Source organism: Citrus sinensis, chromosome 2 (assembly GCF_022201045.2).
Source record: "Citrus sinensis cultivar Valencia sweet orange chromosome 2, DVS_A1.0, whole genome shotgun sequence".
NCBI lineage: Eukaryota > Viridiplantae > Streptophyta > Magnoliopsida > Sapindales > Rutaceae > Citrus > Citrus sinensis.
This window is the reverse complement of record NC_068557.1, coordinates 21,032,291-21,050,762: the sequence shown is the minus strand read 5'-3', so window position 1 is coordinate 21,050,762 and position 18,472 is coordinate 21,032,291. Positions and strand designations below refer to the sequence as shown.

The window sequence follows — 18,472 nt, the reverse complement described above, 5'->3', positions numbered from 1 at the left end:
ATTAGTGTTCTTATTGTTGCTGTTAAGTATTAAAAAAGAATTTATAAAATCGTGGGATCTAACTTAATAATTAGTATTGTATTTTTTTACTATTATTAGTTTATTATTATTGAATAAAAATTTGAGTTTTAAACTTTTTATTCTATTGTATTTGATTAAAGACATATAGACCCAAACACAAAATAAAAAAATAAAAAAATACACAAACTTAAAAAAAATATGCCAACAGTTTGGCATGTCTTCTTAAAAAATTAAAAAAAGAAAACAAAAAGATTTTCGTGCTTTTTTCTTAGGTACGACCCACAACACGATAAGGTACGTATGGGCACGGTATGTAATTATGCATGAACACGGCATGTGTACCGAGTCTAAACCTAGGAAAAAAAAATTAAACACAACGTAACACAACACTACCTGCATGGACCTTCCTTTGGCCGTTGGCCATCTCTACCTTTGCCGAATAAACACATTCACAAATTAAACCATTCAGTTACGTAAGAACCATCCAGTCTCTACTCTCTCGTACGAGTTAATAGTATTGATATAACTTTTGGGGAAATATTTTTTGTTCTGCTAGGCTGACTTGTAAACTTAAAATTTATAAATTAGAAAAGAATAAAGAATAAAGAAAAATTCTTGACCTCACATAACAGATTTGTTCGGTACATGAAAAGTAACTTCAGCGACGGTGGCCTCTTCAGCAATAGAAAAGGCCACTTGCATTTGAAAATTTTGTTTTCTGGATACAATCTTTATCAATATCTGTAACACAAACCATAAACGTAGTCCATATACACACGCTTGTTCAGTCTTTTAACTTCTTCACTCCTCTTGATCCATAACTGCATGGCTACTGCACATTTGAGTCCTTGCTCTTCTTCATCGAAGCATTACAAGACGCAACTCTTTAGCGACTTCATTGTTGTCCCAAGAAAATCTTGTTTCTCCACTTGGGTATCTCAAGTTCAGTCAAGAATCCATGCTAGAAAGCATTTTCAGCTCAAATCCTCTAATGGGCATCCTCTTAATGCTGTTTCTTTGCAAGATAGTGAGTTACTGGTTCCTCTACTGTAGTCCTTTGAATTTTGTAAATAAAAATGGACATTGTTATTATTTTTTGCTTTCAGGTTCTTTTCTTTTTTATAGGGTTTATCGTCAGTTATGGTGTATGCAATGTGTAGCTCACCAAATTCTTTTGTTGTTTACGCCGAATCAGTATCTGAGGGTTTTAATTCTCAGTCAATTGCTTATTCATAAACTGTGTCCAAAATGAATTTCTTATCTAAAAAAAAGATTTTTCCTTTTTTTGATAATTACCAAATGAATTTGTATATGAAGAAAATTTCTTTTTGGAAAGAGAGTTTATCAAATTGTAGGCTCATCGATATAATCACAATCATATGCAATGATTAGATTTTGTCTTCAGTATATCAGTTTGTTTCTAATTGCTGATTTCTAGCTGCAATTTTGATTTTAGGTTTAGCTGGAAAACCTCTGGCCAACGATCATTCCGAGCCTCAAGAGATAGAGGCCTCCGTTACTGCATCATCTGAAAAAGTGGGTTCTACACTCAGCATAACAGTTGTTGGAGCCTCAGGAGACCTTGCAAAGAAGAAGATTTTTCCTGCACTTTTCGCCCTATACTATGAAGACTGTCTACCTGAGGTTCTATGCTTTGTTGCTTCACTAATTTCACTTTTTCAACATGCCTTGATGAATGTTCAATAGCTGATAAGTGTTCATTTTGTTTTCCATTTATCATCCTTATGCAGGATTTTACAGTTTTTGGTTATGCTCGGACTAAATTGACTGATGAGGAGCTGAGGAACATGATTAGCAAAACTTTAACTTGTAGAATTGATAAGAAGTATGTAATTTTCTGAAACCCTCACATGTACTTTTTAGCAGACTATGCACTGAGTTTTGTATATAGTAATAGTTGAGGGAACTTACAGGGAAAATTGTGAAGACAAAATGGATCAGTTCTTGAAGAGATGCTTTTACCATTCCGGTCTGTACAGCTCTGAGGAGCATTTTGCAGAATTAGACAGCAGATTGAAAGAGAAAGAGGTAACTAATTACTTCTTTACCTTTAAGAAATTTGTAGTTTTATAGGAACTCTGGAGTCATAGATTCTACTAATGCATGTCCAACTAGTAATTTGTAAGGGTTGATTTTATCATCTTTATTACATGACAAATTAGCCTTGTGAACGGATACTTAAGCCTTGAGATACAATAAAATATTACAGGGAAGGCAAGAGATGTTGATATCAAATTTTGGCTTCAACAAGCAGATTTATATTTGTGCGAAAGTGGTACTCTGCTAATCGATGTTAATTGCCATCTATCCATTGATGACTCTGATCTCGTTTTGTAATGGAGAAACTGTCGGGGGCCTGGCATTATTGCCAGCAAGAAACCTCTGACGCGTGAATCAGATTAAAGGGCTTTAATATTAATTTCAAACAATAAAGTATAATAAAATGCTCTTAATTCAACTCACAGATTAATGGTGTAGTTGAATAAATCCTCCTTTCCTTCATTAAAAGTCCCTTTATTTAGAGTTTTCCCTTTATGAATTACTTCACCCGCAATTTTTGGTAGCAGTGGAGCCATTGAATCCTTGAACTAACGGAACATTTCTTTAACCATCTATTGGTGGGATTTTGTTTCCGTGCCCCTTTGATATCATGGGGTATTAAATGGTTATTTAATTGCAGTGAAGTTTTCCATACTCCCTAATTCTAGGATGAGGGTAATAGGGAGAAGGTGTAGGTAAAATCCTGTTAGTAAATGTAAGTCTCTGGTAAATGTATTGAATCCAAATAAAAACTATTACTAGGTTCGTGAGGAGTTCTGCTCTGCAATGGACCAAGTAACTGACATATTTCTTATTGTTCCACTAATTGTAAAATAGATTCATGTTTAGGAAGCTAGTTACTAGCTCCCTGTGTGAAATTTGGTGTTTGTTTATTTTAGTTTTATTTTTTTAACCCAATGTAAGAAAATGGAATTTTAGGCTGGAAAGCTATCGAACAGGTTGTTTTACTTATCAATACCTCCAAACATTTTTGTGGATGTGGCGAAATGCGCTAGCCTTAGAGCTTCATCAGCAACTGGTTGGACAAGAGTCATTGTTGAAAAACCATTTGGTCGGGACTCTGAGTCTTCTGGCGAGTTAACTAGAAGTTTGAAGCAGTATCTAAGAGAGGATCAAATATTCAGGTTTGTCTCTCATTTGCTTCCTTAAAGAAAGATGCGTGATGATGTTTGACTCTATTGATATCTTTTCAGGATTGACCATTACTTGGGTAAGGAGTTGGTTGAGAATCTATCAGTGCTTCGATTCTCCAATCTTGTTTTCGAGCCTCTATGGTCCAGGAATTACATCCGCAATGTACAATTTATATTTTCTGAAGATTTTGGTACAGAGGGACGAGGGGGGTGAGTTGTATATGTTGCCTGAAGATATTGTTATTATACTAGAAGTTGTTTCAGACACCCAGATCAGCTGATTTTATTGGTAAATTTTTCCAGTTATTTTGATAACTATGGAATCATACGAGATATAATGCAAAATCATCTCTTGCAAATACTGGCATTATTTGCAATGGAGACTCCCGTCAGCTTAGATGCGGAAGACATTAGAAATGAAAAGGTAATTCGGTCTTCCTTTCTTCTACAAATTTTACGAACCGGGATTGTGGTCTCCTGTTCTTCTTTGTGTACCATTTCTATGATTGCTAGAGATCCTATTTTAAGGTATAGCCACACACCACCATCACCACCAAAGAAGAATCAAATCCCATGGTGGGTTATGGAAATGCTACACTCCTTGCTATTGTTTTAAGTTAATCATTGACTTTGTTGTGTGTGGCTTCATTCAGGTGAAGGTTCTTAGATCAATGCAACCGCTTCTGCTTGAAAATGTAATTGTTGGCCAATACAAGGGCCACAACAAGGGTAGTAAATCATATCCTGCATATACTGATGACCCAACTGTGCCAAAGGGTAGTCTCACGCCAACATTTGCCGCGGCTGCTCTTTTTATCAACAATGCAAGATGGGATGGGGTTCCTTTCCTGATGAAAGCAGGCAAAGCGCTCCATACCAAACGGTAGGCAGTATTTCTTCCTTTTTCATGAGGATCTATTCTTTCACTATATATTGTAGAATATGCTTAACTGGTTGACTTGAGAATGTTGTGTCAATGAAACTTCAGTGCAGAGATCAGAGTTCAGTTCAGACATGTCCCTGGAAACCTGTACAAGCGGAATTTTGGAACTGACTTAGACAAGGCTACAAATGAGCTTGTGCTCCGACTCCAGCCTGATGAGGCTATATACCTGAAGATCAACAACAAAGTTCCTGGTCTTGGAATGAGATTGGATCGCAGTGACCTTAATTTGCTTTATCGATCAAGGTAAGAGACTATTTAGACAGTTACCTACAAATGATACTTGCAATCTTAACTATGTAATATATGACCTAGAATACTCAATTATGGAGTGGGACTGTGAGCATCAATTTCATAAAATCTTCTCTAGCGATAAGCCTTGGGACGTCTTTATTCATGTTTCGTAATTATTTTGTAGCACATGTAACCATTGAATTCTTTAATGTTTTATTTTAAAAGAATTTGTATAAAATCCTGATTAATATTAACAGTAAGGGGACTCTATTAATCTCATGTCCTGGCCATTTTACCTCAGTAACATCCATCTGCAGACCTGGCCAAATTGATGGAGCAATTGTGCATCTGTATTATCTTTCGTTCTTCTTCTGGTTTTGGAGAGCATTACTTTAATCTTTAGTTTTGATGTGAAGGTATCCAACAGAAATACCAGATGCATATGAGAGGCTGGTCTTAGATGCAATAGAAGGTGAACGGAGGTTGTTTATTCGGAGTGATGAGCTTGATGCTGCCTGGGCGTTGTTTACACCATTACTGAAGGAACTTGAAGAGAAGAAGATTGTTCCAGAGCTCTATCCTTATGGTAGCCGAGGACCAGTTGGAGCACATTATCTTGCTGCCAAGTACAATGTCCGATGGGGAGATCTTAGTGGAGAGGATTCATGAATGGCCAAAAACTTGGGTTATTTTACATACTTATTCACCATAAACCCATGACAGGGCTGGTTATATGAACAGCACAGCAGTTCTCATTCCGGTGCCTGATAATTTGTGCTATGGCGCAATATTCCTTGACCTACTTGGTACCGAGGATTGAATTCTTATGGATGATGTATCATTTGGAAGGTTGAATGATTTGATTTTGATTGTAAGTTGGTGATCAGTGTAAACAGGTGAATAATAATAGGCATATAAAAGGAAATTTAAGATTTGTGAATAAATGAACTTTGGATCTTTGCAAACTGTCAGGATTTAAATAATAAGTTGATATATTTGCAGATTCTGGAACTGAGTGAGCCATGAGAGGTTTCTGAGAATATAATCGACTTCTTAAGACAGGTGAATTTCTATATTCGTCATTTATTCATGCTGTCATACTTTGAAAGTAAATCATAAAATTGTAAGCTCTTGACAAGATATTTTAGGTAGTCCTGCAGCACAGACACCACAAATTTTAAATTCGGCTTGCATAAATTCTTGGATGATGTGGTAGTAGCTAGCTAAGCCAAAAGAGCTTTTCGACTAAATAAAACTGGTTGCTTTACGCCATTGCCAAAATGCACTTTTAGCAAACCTGTAAGCATACAGAGCCGGTGCCACTGTCTTTTCACCCTCCTTTGTTATTTTATTTAGTACTCTTATGAGCATATCAGAACCAAATTTGAGTGATTTTAGTATATGTTTTACGTGCCTGTCATCTCAATGATTTATGTATTAATTGATGTTTGATCAGCCACATGGTGATTAACTAATAGGCTTGGCAAAAAATTACATACAAACGTTTTTTAGATTAATGACTAGCATGGTAACGTTTTAGTTTTTAAAATAATTACTATTAGTTGTGATATAGAAATAATTAGTTGTAAAAAACATTAGTCAAACGCTTGGTAAATTTTATTTTTAAAGGCGTTTTGTGAATTAGTTAAAGTAGTAATTTATATTTGGTAAATCTCATTTTTAAATTTCTGTCTGAATACAAATGACTTAATTAGACATAAAGTTATAAAATTTTGTTTACCCGTGCATTTATTTTATAATAATATGTGTATATACTAATATTTTATGTGCATATAGAATAATTCGTAACTAAAACAAATTAACCGTATTTATTTTTTTATCTCAATATAATTCAAAATAATAATAATTTCTTTAAAATGTAATGATTTTATTTTCTAATTAAATAAAAGATAATTTTGGATTTTTATAACATATATTAGGATATGTATGAAATTGTTTAAGTATAAAACTGATTATCAAAACCAAATTTTGAAAGGCTACTCTTTGTCAAAGGATAAGGTGATTTTCTCAAAAATAATTTTTAAACAAATTTATCAAATATCAAAATTAATTTTTAACTTTTTAAAATCACCTTTAAATATCTCAAAAATAATTTCAAATGGCCTCTAAGTGTGAAATCATAATAATAGCATGATAATATAAAGAGATTTACTGAAATTGGAAGAAAAAGAAAAATTTCTACATGATTTTAAAGGCTTTACAAAGTAATTCATAAAATAAATAAATAAATAAAAGCTAATTAATTACATTATGTGCGTATGTCTCCTCCTCCATCCACTACTTTCCGGGTGCAGTCGAAAAGTCTTTATAAGCCATTCATACTTTCTTGTGCAGAAGATGTGCCCAAGTGCTACTCCTATTATTGTCCCACTTGCATACCCTGCTAGAACTATCTTCCAGCCAAATGCGAGTACAGATTCTGAGGGTAGATCATCTTCTGCTGGTGAGGCCTCAGAGTTTCCGCATTTTCTAGACAAAGGTTCTCCACACAATCCTGGATTTCCAGCAAACCAATCATTTGTGAATGTGCTGAACTGCGTCCCTTGTGGTATTGCTCCCCTAAGATGGTTGTGTGACACATCAAAGAATGCAAGGGATGTGAGCTCTACTAGTTGCTGAGGAATTTGTCCTGTGAGCTTGTTACTAGAGAGGTCTAATGACTCCATGACCGTTAGGTTACTCAAATTTAATGGAATGTACCCTCGGAGATTGTTGTTGGAAAGGTTAAGAGTCCGAAGCCCCTTTAAACTGGCGATTGATGCTGGAATCTCTCCAACAAAATTGTTGTCGGAGAGAATAATTGCTGTGATCAAATTTGACAGCTTGGGATATTCTATCTCTATGCCTTTGTTACTCATTATTAGTGAGTAATCAGCATAACCATAGTAGGTAAACCCAAGTACATCATACGGCATGAGTTCAACCTGCAAATATGTTAGCTTACTTGCTTTGATATCCTTCATGGCATTCCAACAGTGGAAGTGCTTTGACGGAAGATTACCTGTAAACCTGTTGTGAGAGAGATCGATGATGCGCAGCTTGGGAAACTCAAAACCTGTTTGAGGTTCCTCTATTTCTCCATGAAAGTTGTTGAATTTCAAAATGAGAACCTCTAGCTCTGGAAGAGTTCCCAACCAAGAAGGGAAGACATCGGTGATTTGGTTATCCCCAAGATTAAGAAATTTTAGCTTCACACAATTGGCTAGAGATTTAGGTACTCTTCCTTGCAATGAATTGTCGCTAAAATCAATCATCATCAGATTTGTTCCGTTCATGAAGGTTTTAGGGATGATTCCATAAAAGTTGTTAGCTTGCAGTTTTAGTGCTGACAACTCAACACTGAAATTACCCAAACATTCTGGGAGCATGCCACTTAAGTTGTTGTAAGACAAATCAAGAGCGTGAAGACCATTCAAACTGCATATTTGGATTGGAATTTCCCCTGTCAACTGATTGTTTGAAACTATATAGGAATAGATTGACACTGATGACGGAACTGGGAGCGGTCCTTGGAGCTTATTAAACCCAAGGTCTAAAGTATTCATTTTAGACCATGGAAGAACAAAGAGATCCTGTCCGAATCCCGACAATAGGTTGTCAGAAAAGTTCAAATATTCCAAACTCTTTGTGCTAACATTTAACAACCATTGGGGTACTTGGCCAGCTATCTTGTTGGAGGAAAGATCCAGAGAAGCTAATTCATCTTGGTTGTGCAAAAAATATGGGAACTCGCTAATGTTGCATGACCTGAATCCTATTACAGTGAACTTTGGCAAATTAGTACTGACATTGGTTTCAGTGAGCAATGAAAACTTGTTTGACGAGAGAACTAATGATGTTAAAGATTTCAAGTTAAGAAGGAACATGTTTAGATCCACTATGCCACTCAAATTGTTGTAGGAAAGGTCAAACGCTTGAAGATTCCTTAGCTCAAAGATAGAGTTAGGAACAGAGCCTTCCAATTGATTCTCCGCCAAACGCAGAATCTGCAATTGTGTTAGCTTTCTAACTTCAACTGGAATATGGCCAGTCAGTTGATTATTATGTAAGTACAGAGTTGATAATTTGTTCAGGTTCATAAAGCAAAAGGGGATTGGACCAGTTAATTGGTTATGAGCCAAATTTATTTGAGTAAGCTGTGTTAGATTCGAGAGCAGACATAAGATCTCACCAGTTATTTTGCTCCCTGAAAGGTCCAAATAAGTGAGTTGGTTAAGTTTGGGGATCCAAGACAACGAATAAGAGTTTTGTTCAGAAAAATTTGTCACAGAAATTGTTAAAGAATTCAGCTGTGTAAGGTTACCAAGTGAATCCGGAACTTTGCCAGAGAAGTTGCATAAAATGATCTCTAGCGTTTTCAAAGAAGAAAGTTTTCCCAAGGAAGCAGGCAACTCGCCCGAAAAATCATTACCAGAAAGGTATAGATGGTTGAGTTTAGTAAGATTACCAAGTGAAAGAGGAAGTTTCCCTGAAAATGAGCAACCTCTAATACCCAAGGAATATAAGGATTCAAGATTTTCTATTGAATCTGGAATCTTACCTGAAAATCTTGTATTTGAAAGTCTCAAATCTACAAGGACACTGCTATTATGAAATTCTGGCAAATACCCGGTGAGATAGTGATTGTACGTCAGAGTGAGAAATGCAAGTTCGGGTAACTGGAAAATCTCTGCAGGGAATTCACCTTGCAATAGGCAATCAGTGAGAGATAAGAAAAACAAAGATGATAGATTTGCCAATGCATGAGGAACTGTAGAAGCAATATTGACTTGTCCAAGGTGAAGTACTTTCAGGTTGGCTAACTTGTCAGCTAGATTTGCTAGACTCGGGTTTTGGAGCTTCAAATGAAAATTATTAAATGATAGATCAAGACTCTCCAACTTGGAGAGCTCCAGCAACTCTACTGGTATTTGACCAGAAAATGAAGAATTAGAGAGAGATAGAGCTGTTAGTCTTGACAGATTCTTGATTTCTGAAGGAATTTCAGAAAAATTGAAGTGGTTATTGGACAGAACAAGCCATTCCAGATGGACAAGTTGAAAGAGGCTGCTGCTAGAGTTGATAGAACCATAGAGGCAACTGCTTGTGAGATCAAGCCTGATCACATGACCAGTGTCTTCGTTGCATTTGATGCCGTCCCATAAGCAGCAGTCGCTATTTTCTTCTTCCTGGCTCCATGATGCAACCTTGGGATAAGCTGAAGGATAATCATCAAAAGAACACTGAACGACAGTAAGGCTTTGCTTGAATTGCAGCAAGGCAGAACGCTCGTCATCCTGGCAGAGTGGCTGCAAGCCAGTAAGCGTGTGCTGAAACATTGAGAGCAGAAGAAGTATGTGCATTAAAGTGAAGGAAAATGAGAATAACCCCATAATTTCTTATTAAACACAATTCCTTTTAAAACTTTCTATGATAGGAAGGCTGGAGGATTTTGTTTGGCGGGTCAGGCATAGAATTGAGATGTTTTTATAGGCGGTGCCAAATGTGATGTTGCTGGGATTAATTCACAATCAATTCTTCTTTTAGGATTAAAAAATTTTAGGTTCTTTCTGAGTGTCGTATTCTTCCTATTCGGCCATTGACCATGCTTTTGTCTATACTATCAAAAGGAGCTAGCATCAACCCAAATGGCTTTTGAGAATTGACCCCCCCTAACTTGGTTGGAACAAAATTATTATACGTCCAAAGGTTGCTTAAAATAAATAAATATGGGATTGTGCTGGGCATCTATCAACCACATGGCGTTCTTTTAAGTAAATTTTAGGTTCTTTCTATGAGCTGTATCTAGAGAATTGGAAGGAAAAAAAAAAAACGTTGGTTTGTGGATGCGGAAGTTTAGAGAGCCATTGCCATGGGTTCAAAACAAAGCTAGGCACGAAAATGGTCCTTTTTTGTTAGTATAATTCTGTGAATTCTGCAAAATCGATTTATACAAACACATGAAAACAAGCGCTTGGTCCAAAACATCATATAAATTTAAAAAAAAAGTTAGGAAAATTATCTCGACACCACCTTTATTTTGTTGTATATATATTTAACTACCACAAAATTTTGACATGTTCTTTTCATTACCTTTATTTCTAAACTTGTATCAATCGACCACTTTAACACTAAAAATAATCATTTTACTCCTACATGAATTAAAAGATTATTTTATTCTAGAAAATTTTGAAAAATAAAAAAATTATATCTACAGGAAAAACCTCTAAATTCAATAAAACAAATAAATCTCAAAATCTTAGATGATAATTTTTAAATGAAATTATAATTATAAAAATATTAACACCTTGTAATTATAATTTTATTTATTTTTGTGATTAAATTAAGTATAGGGAAGTTTACAAAAATTAACATGAAGAGAAAAGTTCCCTATAATTATTGTATACTTCCCTATAATTAATATTAAGAAACTTCTCTATAGAAATTGAATGAAACTATAATTACAAAAATTAACATGATAATTTTTAAATGAAATTGTAATTATAAAAAAAATGAACATATTAGATTTGAGATTTATTTATTTTATTAATTTCAGAGGTTTTCTTGTAATTATAATTTTTTATTTTTTAAAATTTTGTATAATAAAATAGTTGTTTAATTCATTTAAGGGTAAAATGATCATTTTATAGTGTCAAAGTGGTTTCTTGATACAAACTTAAAAATAAAAGTGATGTAAAGAACATGTCAAAATTTTGAGGTGATTGGATGTACATATGACAAAACAAAAGTGGTGTAGAGATAATTTCCCAAAAAGTTATATAAATATATTATTGTGGAGGATAAAATTGAAAGATTACATTAAAAAAAAAAAAAAGAAAAAGGAAACCAATCCAGCCTTTCTTCCTTGCCGGCTATTAACCATGCTTTTTGTCTACACTGAATTATGATTATCATGCATGACCCCTAACCACATGGATTCTTTAATTTTAATTGTCAATGGTGTGCACAAGAATTAAGTAATAAGTAAGAGCTGTAGACAATTTATGAAGTTGATCACACACTCTTATTGTGGTACTTCCACTCGTCCATAATGATAACCAGAAATTATCCTAAATCACGACAGTTTTAGTTTAAATTAAGGTTGCTTAGTTTCTTAGAAAATGTTAATAATTACAATAACAAGCAAGCCGAGAGAAAATGGCTTTTCAAATTAACAAAGACAACTGGATGCACCACTATTGCATGCATTGATAAAATGTGCTTTTGGTAATGGAGAGTCAAACATTGATCTTAATTACATCAACTTAATGATTGGGGTTAAAACTAAAAACTTCACCCATTTGCCTAAGCTTTGAAAGCTGGCGCTGCTCTGAAAAAGCAGTAAATATTTTTGCGAAAATAAAGAAAGTTTTATCATCTCGCGGTTGGGAGTGTAGAGTATGACAAACAAGACAAAGGTACAGTAAATAGTTTCCAATTTCATTTCATTTGACTTATCTAATAGTTAAAAATATTTATTTAATTTCATAATTTTTTTTAATTTAGTGTTGTTTGATTATATTTTGAGTAGAGTTTTTGGGGATAAGTTATTTTACCTCCGTTAATAAAAGTTTAAAATTTATGATTTTGGAAATAGAGGTTGTAAATTTTTTTTTTTAAAGAGTTGAACCATCTAAAGTATCATTAATTTATTTAGTAATCTTATTTTATCCTTTCATCATAATTTTAAAAAAATTATCAATTAAAGTAATTTCATAATATTTTTTATAAAAACTCTTATTAACAACCAAACAATTCAAATATTTTTGGTAAGTACTCTTTTCTTTTGGTAATGTAAAAGCTCTAATTAACTAATTTTTATTTAAGAAATTTTATCAAACAGAGACTAAAATAAGCAACACTCACGTTTACTATATTTTTACGTTTCAACAACTTGTTAAAGGTATTTCTATTTCAAATTACTTTTGCGCCACTTCTAACTTTGTGATTGAATTTTGACGATAGTTAATGTTTACCAATTATCTTATTGGCACATATTTGATGACTAATGATTTTATTTTACAGCAGGCACTCGAACTAAGTTTTAACTTAATTCTATCTGCATTGATAGAGAACTCTTTGAGAAATTAATTCGTAATTTTAAGCGATTCTTTAACTGATTTCGGTGTTATTGCCCCATAAAACTAGAGAATATATATAATGGAAATTATGAAAAGTAAAACACAAAAAATTCCCCCACCTTTGTGCCGATGCCAAAATCAGTAGGAGCTGATCATCAGTTATATGATTTTTTTTCGAAATCATATCCTTTCAAATTCGGAAAAAGAGAATGCTGCACTGATCTTTTACAACTATTAGTGTAAATTGTGTTAATTAAAGACATGATCATTCAATCAAATCAGGTACTGAATTAAAACTAAAAAAGAAGCAGACGACCAATTCATATTTGCCCGTGCACTATGCTGAAGGTAAAGTGGCCAAGAACCACCAAATTATTAGCCCACTTGCATTAACAACATAGTATATGTACAATAATACAAGGTTTATTAAACTTCGGAGAAAAGAAGGAAAAAGAAATTTAAAGCACAGCAAAGCAGGCCTTCCGTAAAAGAAAAAGAAAAAAAGGTTAATTACATCCGTTGCCTGTGTCTGCCGACTCTCCTCCTCCTCCCATTAGTTTTCGGTCGCAGTCGAAAGGTCTTGGCAAGCCATTCATACTTTCTTGTGCTGAAGATGTGCCCGAGTACCACTCCGATTACTGTCCCACTTGCATATCCGATCAGAACTGTCTTCCAGCCAAATGCAAATAGAGATTCTGAGCGTGGGTCTTCTTCTGGTGGTGGAGTCGCAGAGTTGTCACATTTTTTTGACAAAGGTTGTCCACACAATCCTGGATTTCCATCAAATGAACCCTTCCCAAATGTGTTGAATTGTTTCCCTTGTGGTATTGGCCCTGTGAGCAGGTTATCGGATACATCAAAGACTTCAAGTGTCGTCAACTCTCCAAGTTGTTGAGGAATTTGTCCAGAGAGCTTGTTATTGGAGAGGTCCAATGACTCGATCACAATTAGGTTACCCAAAGTTGGTGGAATATGACCTTGGAGATTGTTGTTGGAAAGGTTGAGAGTCCGAAGCCCCTTCAAATTAGCAATTGATGTTGGAATCTTTCCTACAAAACTGTTGTTGGAGAGAATAATTGCTGTGATCAGATTTGAGAGCTTCTCATATTCCAACTCTGTGCCTTTGTTACTCAATGTTAGCGAGTCATAAGAAAACCCATAATAAGTAAGCGCAGGATAACTGACGGGTCCCAGCAGACGATCTTGCAAATATGTTAGGTTATTTGCATTGACATCTTTCATGGCATTCCAACACTCGAAGTGCTTTGAAGGGAGATTACCTGCAAATCTGTTATGGGAGAGATCAATGATACGCAACTTAACAAACTCAAAACATGCTTTGGGCTCCTCTATTACTCCATGAAAGTTGTTGGATTTCAAGATGAGCACCTCTAACTCTGGAAGAGTTCCTAACCAAGAAGGAAAGAAGTCCGTGATTTGATTATCCCCAAGATTAAGAAATTTGAGCTTTACGCAATTGGCTAGCGATTTGGGCACTCTCCCTTGCAGTAAGTTGCCGTTGAAATCAATCATCCTCAGATTTGTTCCTTTGCTGAAGGTTTCAGGAATGAATCCGTGGAACTTGTTACCTTGCAGTTTTAATACCAAAAGCTGAACACTGGAATTTCCCAAACATCCTGGAAGCATGCCACTTAAGTTATTGTGAGACAGATCAAGTGCATAAAGACGATTCAAACTGCAAATTGATGGTGGAATTTCCCCCGTCAGCTGATTGTTTGAAACTAGATAGGATGAGGTGAACGCTGGTACTGGAATTGGGAGTGGTCCTCGCAGCTTGTTAAAACTGAGGTCTAAAGTAATCATATAAGCCCATGGAAGAACCTGCCCGAAGCCTGTCAATAGATTGTGAGAAAGGTTTAAATAATCAAAACCGTCTACGCTTACGTTGTTTAAAAACCATCCAGGCACCTGACCAGCTATCCTGTTGGACGAAAGATTCAAGGAATCCAGGAGTTTTTGGTTGTACAGAAAATGTGGGAACTCACTAAGGTTGCATGAACGTAATCCTATAACACTGAAGTTCTTGGGATAGGTATTCACAGTGGTATCGGTGAGCAGTGACAATTTGTTTGACGAGAGAACTAACACTTCTAAACTTTTCATGTTAAATAGGAACTTGTTTATATCCAAAATTCCACTCAAATTGTTGCCGGCGAGTTCAAGCTCCACAAGATTCTTGAGCTCGAAGAACGAGCTAGGAATAGAACCTTCCAACTGATTCGCTGCAAAATACAGTATCTGCAATTGGGTTAGGTTCGAAATTTCAATGGGGATATGGCCACTCAATTTGCTACCTCTGAAGCTGAGAAGGGATAGTTTGTTCAGGTTCATCAGCCAATATGGAATCGGACCAGTTAATTGGTGATTAAAAGCTAGAGATAACTGAGTAAGTTGTGTTAGGTTCATGAGCGCAGGAGGGACCTCACCAACTAATTTGCTGGATTCAAGGTCTAAAATAGTGAGTTTCTTTAGATCAGCGATCCAAGACAATGAACGAGAACTTAGGGATGAAAAATTATTTTTCCCAATTATTAAAGCAGTAAGCTGGGTTAGATTACGAATTGACGAAGCTGGAACTTCACCTGAGAAATTGCATGAACTGATAGCTAGAATTTCCAAAGAAGCTAGATTTCCAATGGAAGTAGGCAACTCTCCCGAAAATCCATTACCCCAAAGGAACAAATGAGCGAGCTTGGTAAGATTACCAAGTGAAGGGGGGATTTTTCCAGAAAAGTAGCAGCGTGGCAAATACAAGTGAGATAATGATTTAAGATTGTCTATTGAATTCGGAATCTTACCAGAAAATCCCGAGAATGCAACATTCAAAAGCTCAAGGGAATTGTTTTTCTGAAATTCTGGTAGATGTCCTGTGAGATTTGAATTGTACGCGAGCTCAAGTAATCGAAGGTTGGGCAATTGAAAAATCTCTGTAGGGATTTCACCGTGCAAAAAGGATTCACTTAGAGATAAGGAAATTAAAGAAGACAAATTTGCGAATGTAGGAGGAACTGCAGAAGAAATATTGACATCGGTAAGGTTAAGTCGTTTGAGGTTGGTTAACTTTTCAGCTAGATTTGCTAGACCAGGACTTTGGAGTTTCAGATGATGGTCATTTGATGATAGATCAAGAACCTCCAACCTCGAGAGTTCTAGCAATTCTGCAGGTATTTGACCAGCAAAAAAAGAACCAGAGAGAGATAGACGTGTCAGCCTCGAAAGGTTGACGATTTCAGAGGGGATTACAGAGAAATTAAAATGGTTATCTGCGAGAGCAAGCCATTCAAGATGAACAAGCTGAAAGAGACTGCTGCTAGAGTTGATGGAGCCATAGAGCCAACTGCTACTGAGGTTAAGGCTGATCACATGACCAGTGTCCTCATCGCATTTTATGCCATCCCAAGAGCAGCAGTCACTATTTTGTTCATCCTGATTCCAGGATGCAACCTTGGGATAAGACAAAGGATTTCTAGAAGCATACCTATTAATGGTAAGGCTTTCGATGAATTTCAACAGGGCAGAACGATCTTGATCATGGCAGAGTGTGTGTGGCTGCATGGAAGAAGTGAAGTGAGCAATTGCAAGGTGAAATATTAACAAGGAAGAAACTAAGTGCATAGAGGTGAAGAAACGTAATGACAACCCCATAATTTGTCTCCCCAGGGATTGATATAAAATGTGTCTTTATGGTATTTTGCTTTTATGGCGCGCATAATGGTAGTGAAGCTGCGATGCTTTATATAGGCAACTTTCAATTATTGCAAATGAATTATTGCTATGTTCTGATTTATCCAAGTGTGGAATCATTTTGTGTGGAAATGGAGAAGTTTGTTTTATCTTGAAGCTAGGATGTATGAGTATGTGGTGGTATCCGGAAAAGCAAGCACTCGAAGACGAAGTCGTTAATGGACTTATTGATGACTTGTTAGTGCAAGTCAATTAGTCAAGTTCCCTAGTGTGGCCGTCAACGAATAATTGGCTTTGTTAGATCGACAAGACGTACGTGAAGACAAGGGCAGAAGACTTGTGTATTAAAGAATCGATTGTTACACTTCAACATGTTGATCGATCAATTTTATATTCTGTGGCTTAAAGATTATTTGTATCCCATCCACAACGAACCAGGCCACAAGAAACATAAAACGGAAGCAAAAAAATTTCCATTTTACTTGAAGGTCTACAGAATTAGTTCAAAACCTTAAAGTCTCTTCATTCTCATACAGGTCTTAGACAACAAAGCTAGAACAGTTGGCATGAGAAATTAGTCAGGATTTAAAAGGAGTTAATAAAAATTGAAATATATGTTTGAGGGAAATACTTCGGCGAGACCAGAAGTGATGAGCAGGTAGTTGGTGGCAGAGTCCTGCGAGCAGGTGTGTCCTGTAAGAGCCTGGTAGCAGGGAAACAGGAGCAGGGCTATTCTGCTCATCCACGAATATGCCATTCGCGAGGTCGAACCCTTGCTAGAGGCATAGGGTCACTCCCGCTAGGGTTCGAGGTGAGGAGACCCGGTCAACGGCAGTTGGCGAGACGTGCCTTCCTATCCGAGAATCAAGGCACGAGGTCCATCTCCATTCGCCCATCATGACGATAATGGGACATCCACATCCGAGCGTGGGGAGAACAACGGGCGTAAACTGCGGAAGGCCGGGACTCAGAGGAAGCCTATAAAAAGGTAGCCAACGAAGGTAAAAGGGTTAGCAATTTTGATTCTAAAAGAGAGAAAACAATCTAACAGCCATAAGATTTGTGGCAAGCGTTCCCCGAACCTTCATATCTGACTTGAGCGTCGGAGGGTTTGCGCCGGGAAAACAACCGGCGTACTCTGACTTGTCTGTGTGTGCAGGAGCCTCTGGAGAAGAAGCCTTACGAGGAGACCTCCTGGTCGTGGTGAAGTTGATCGAGCAGAGAGCCTGGTCGTAGAACGAGGAGAACCAGAATCTCGCATCAACATTTTGGCGCCGTCTGTGGGGATCAGTACAAAAAGTCATATTGTCCCTACCAATTTGGATTTGGCCGAAGCAGAAGTAATCTGCAAATTAAATTGTTGGGAATGATTCTCGATTAAGCACTGCCCAGAGCCCAATGACCAAATTCGGGGAATTCTGTTATGCAATTTCACTACAAAATGTCAATTTTGATACATTTGCGAATGAGGCAAGCTATGCACATGGAAGGAGACATTGATGCAAAAAGTTGCATCTTAATCAGGTCAGAAATTTTAACAAATTTATGTCTTGATGTCTACATGAAAACATGCATTTGCAGCCTTTATTTGCAGCTATAGTATTTACCTACTAGTAATTTATCAAATGAGGATAGTTTGTACATGTCAAACTGATAGAGCTCATATTAAAGCTAGTGATATAACTCAATCAACTTGATATCTGGAAAGTTGCTCAATATGAGAATGATTTATGAAAGGGCCAGCAGCTAAATTTATGAGACTTTTACTAAGGCAAGAAAGTGCCTGCTTCTGCTCGGTCAAACGAAAGACCAGCAGCTAATCTACTAAAGCGAGTAAGTGCCTGCTTCTGCTCGGTCAAACGAAAGACCAGCAGCTAATCTACTAAGGCAAGAAAGTGCCCGCTTCTGCTCGGTCAAACGAAAGACCAGCAGCTAATCTACTAAAGCGAGTAAGTGCCTGCTTCTGCTCGGTCAAACGAAAGACCAGCAGCTAATCTACTAAGGCAAGAAAGTGCCCGCTTCTGCTCGGTCAAACGAAAGACCAGCAGCTAATCTACTAAAGCGAGTAAGTGCCTGCTTCTGCTCGGTCAAACGAAAGACCAGCAGCTAATCTACTAAGGCAAGAAAGTGCCCGCTTCTGCTCGGTCAAACGAAAGACCAGCAGCTAATCTACTAAAGCGAGTAAGTGCCTGCTTCTGCTCGGTCAAACGAAAGACCAGCAGCTAATCTACTAAGGCAAGAAAGTGCCCGCTTCTGCTCGGTCAAACGAAAGA

General features: G+C 36.5%; 3 protein-coding genes across 4 annotated transcripts; 1 reads left to right on the top strand and 2 right to left on the bottom strand.

The window, feature by feature from the left end:
• Positions 1 to 647: 647 nt before the first annotated feature.
• On the top strand, positions 648 to 5,370 carry LOC102620403 (glucose-6-phosphate 1-dehydrogenase, chloroplastic-like). The gene is made up of 10 exons (XM_006469406.4): positions 648 to 1,048; positions 1,478 to 1,665; positions 1,773 to 1,867; positions 1,956 to 2,070; positions 3,022 to 3,227; positions 3,297 to 3,446; positions 3,540 to 3,660; positions 3,890 to 4,119; positions 4,225 to 4,425; positions 4,830 to 5,370. The coding sequence occupies exons 1-10, from the start codon at positions 847 to 849 to the stop codon at positions 5,080 to 5,082; spliced, it is 1,761 nt and encodes a 586-aa protein (XP_006469469.2). The 5' UTR covers positions 648 to 846; the 3' UTR covers positions 5,083 to 5,370.
• A 1,307-nt stretch (positions 5,371 to 6,677) lies between these two features.
• On the bottom strand, positions 6,678 to 9,806 carry LOC127900325 (receptor-like protein 6). Its single transcript, XM_052434962.1, has one exon. The coding sequence runs from the start codon at positions 9,804 to 9,806 to the stop codon at positions 6,678 to 6,680; it is 3,129 nt and encodes a 1,042-aa protein (XP_052290922.1).
• Positions 9,807 to 12,837: 3,031 nt separating this feature from the next.
• Positions 12,838 to 16,239, bottom strand: LOC102620681 (receptor-like protein 43). 2 transcript variants are annotated; one of them, XM_052434747.1, is made up of 2 exons: positions 15,314 to 16,237; positions 12,838 to 14,347 (listed from the first exon to the last, which is right to left on the bottom strand). In XM_052434747.1, exons 1-2 carry the CDS (start codon positions 16,158 to 16,160, stop codon positions 13,005 to 13,007), a joined length of 2,190 nt encoding a protein of 729 aa, XP_052290707.1. In that variant the 5' UTR covers positions 16,161 to 16,237; the 3' UTR covers positions 12,838 to 13,004. The 2 variants fall into 2 exon arrangements, with proteins under 2 accessions (XP_052290707.1, XP_052290706.1); XM_052434746.1 differs by having other exon boundaries at positions 13,538 to 13,782; positions 13,884 to 16,239.
• Between the last annotated feature and the right edge of the window lie 2,233 nt (positions 16,240 to 18,472).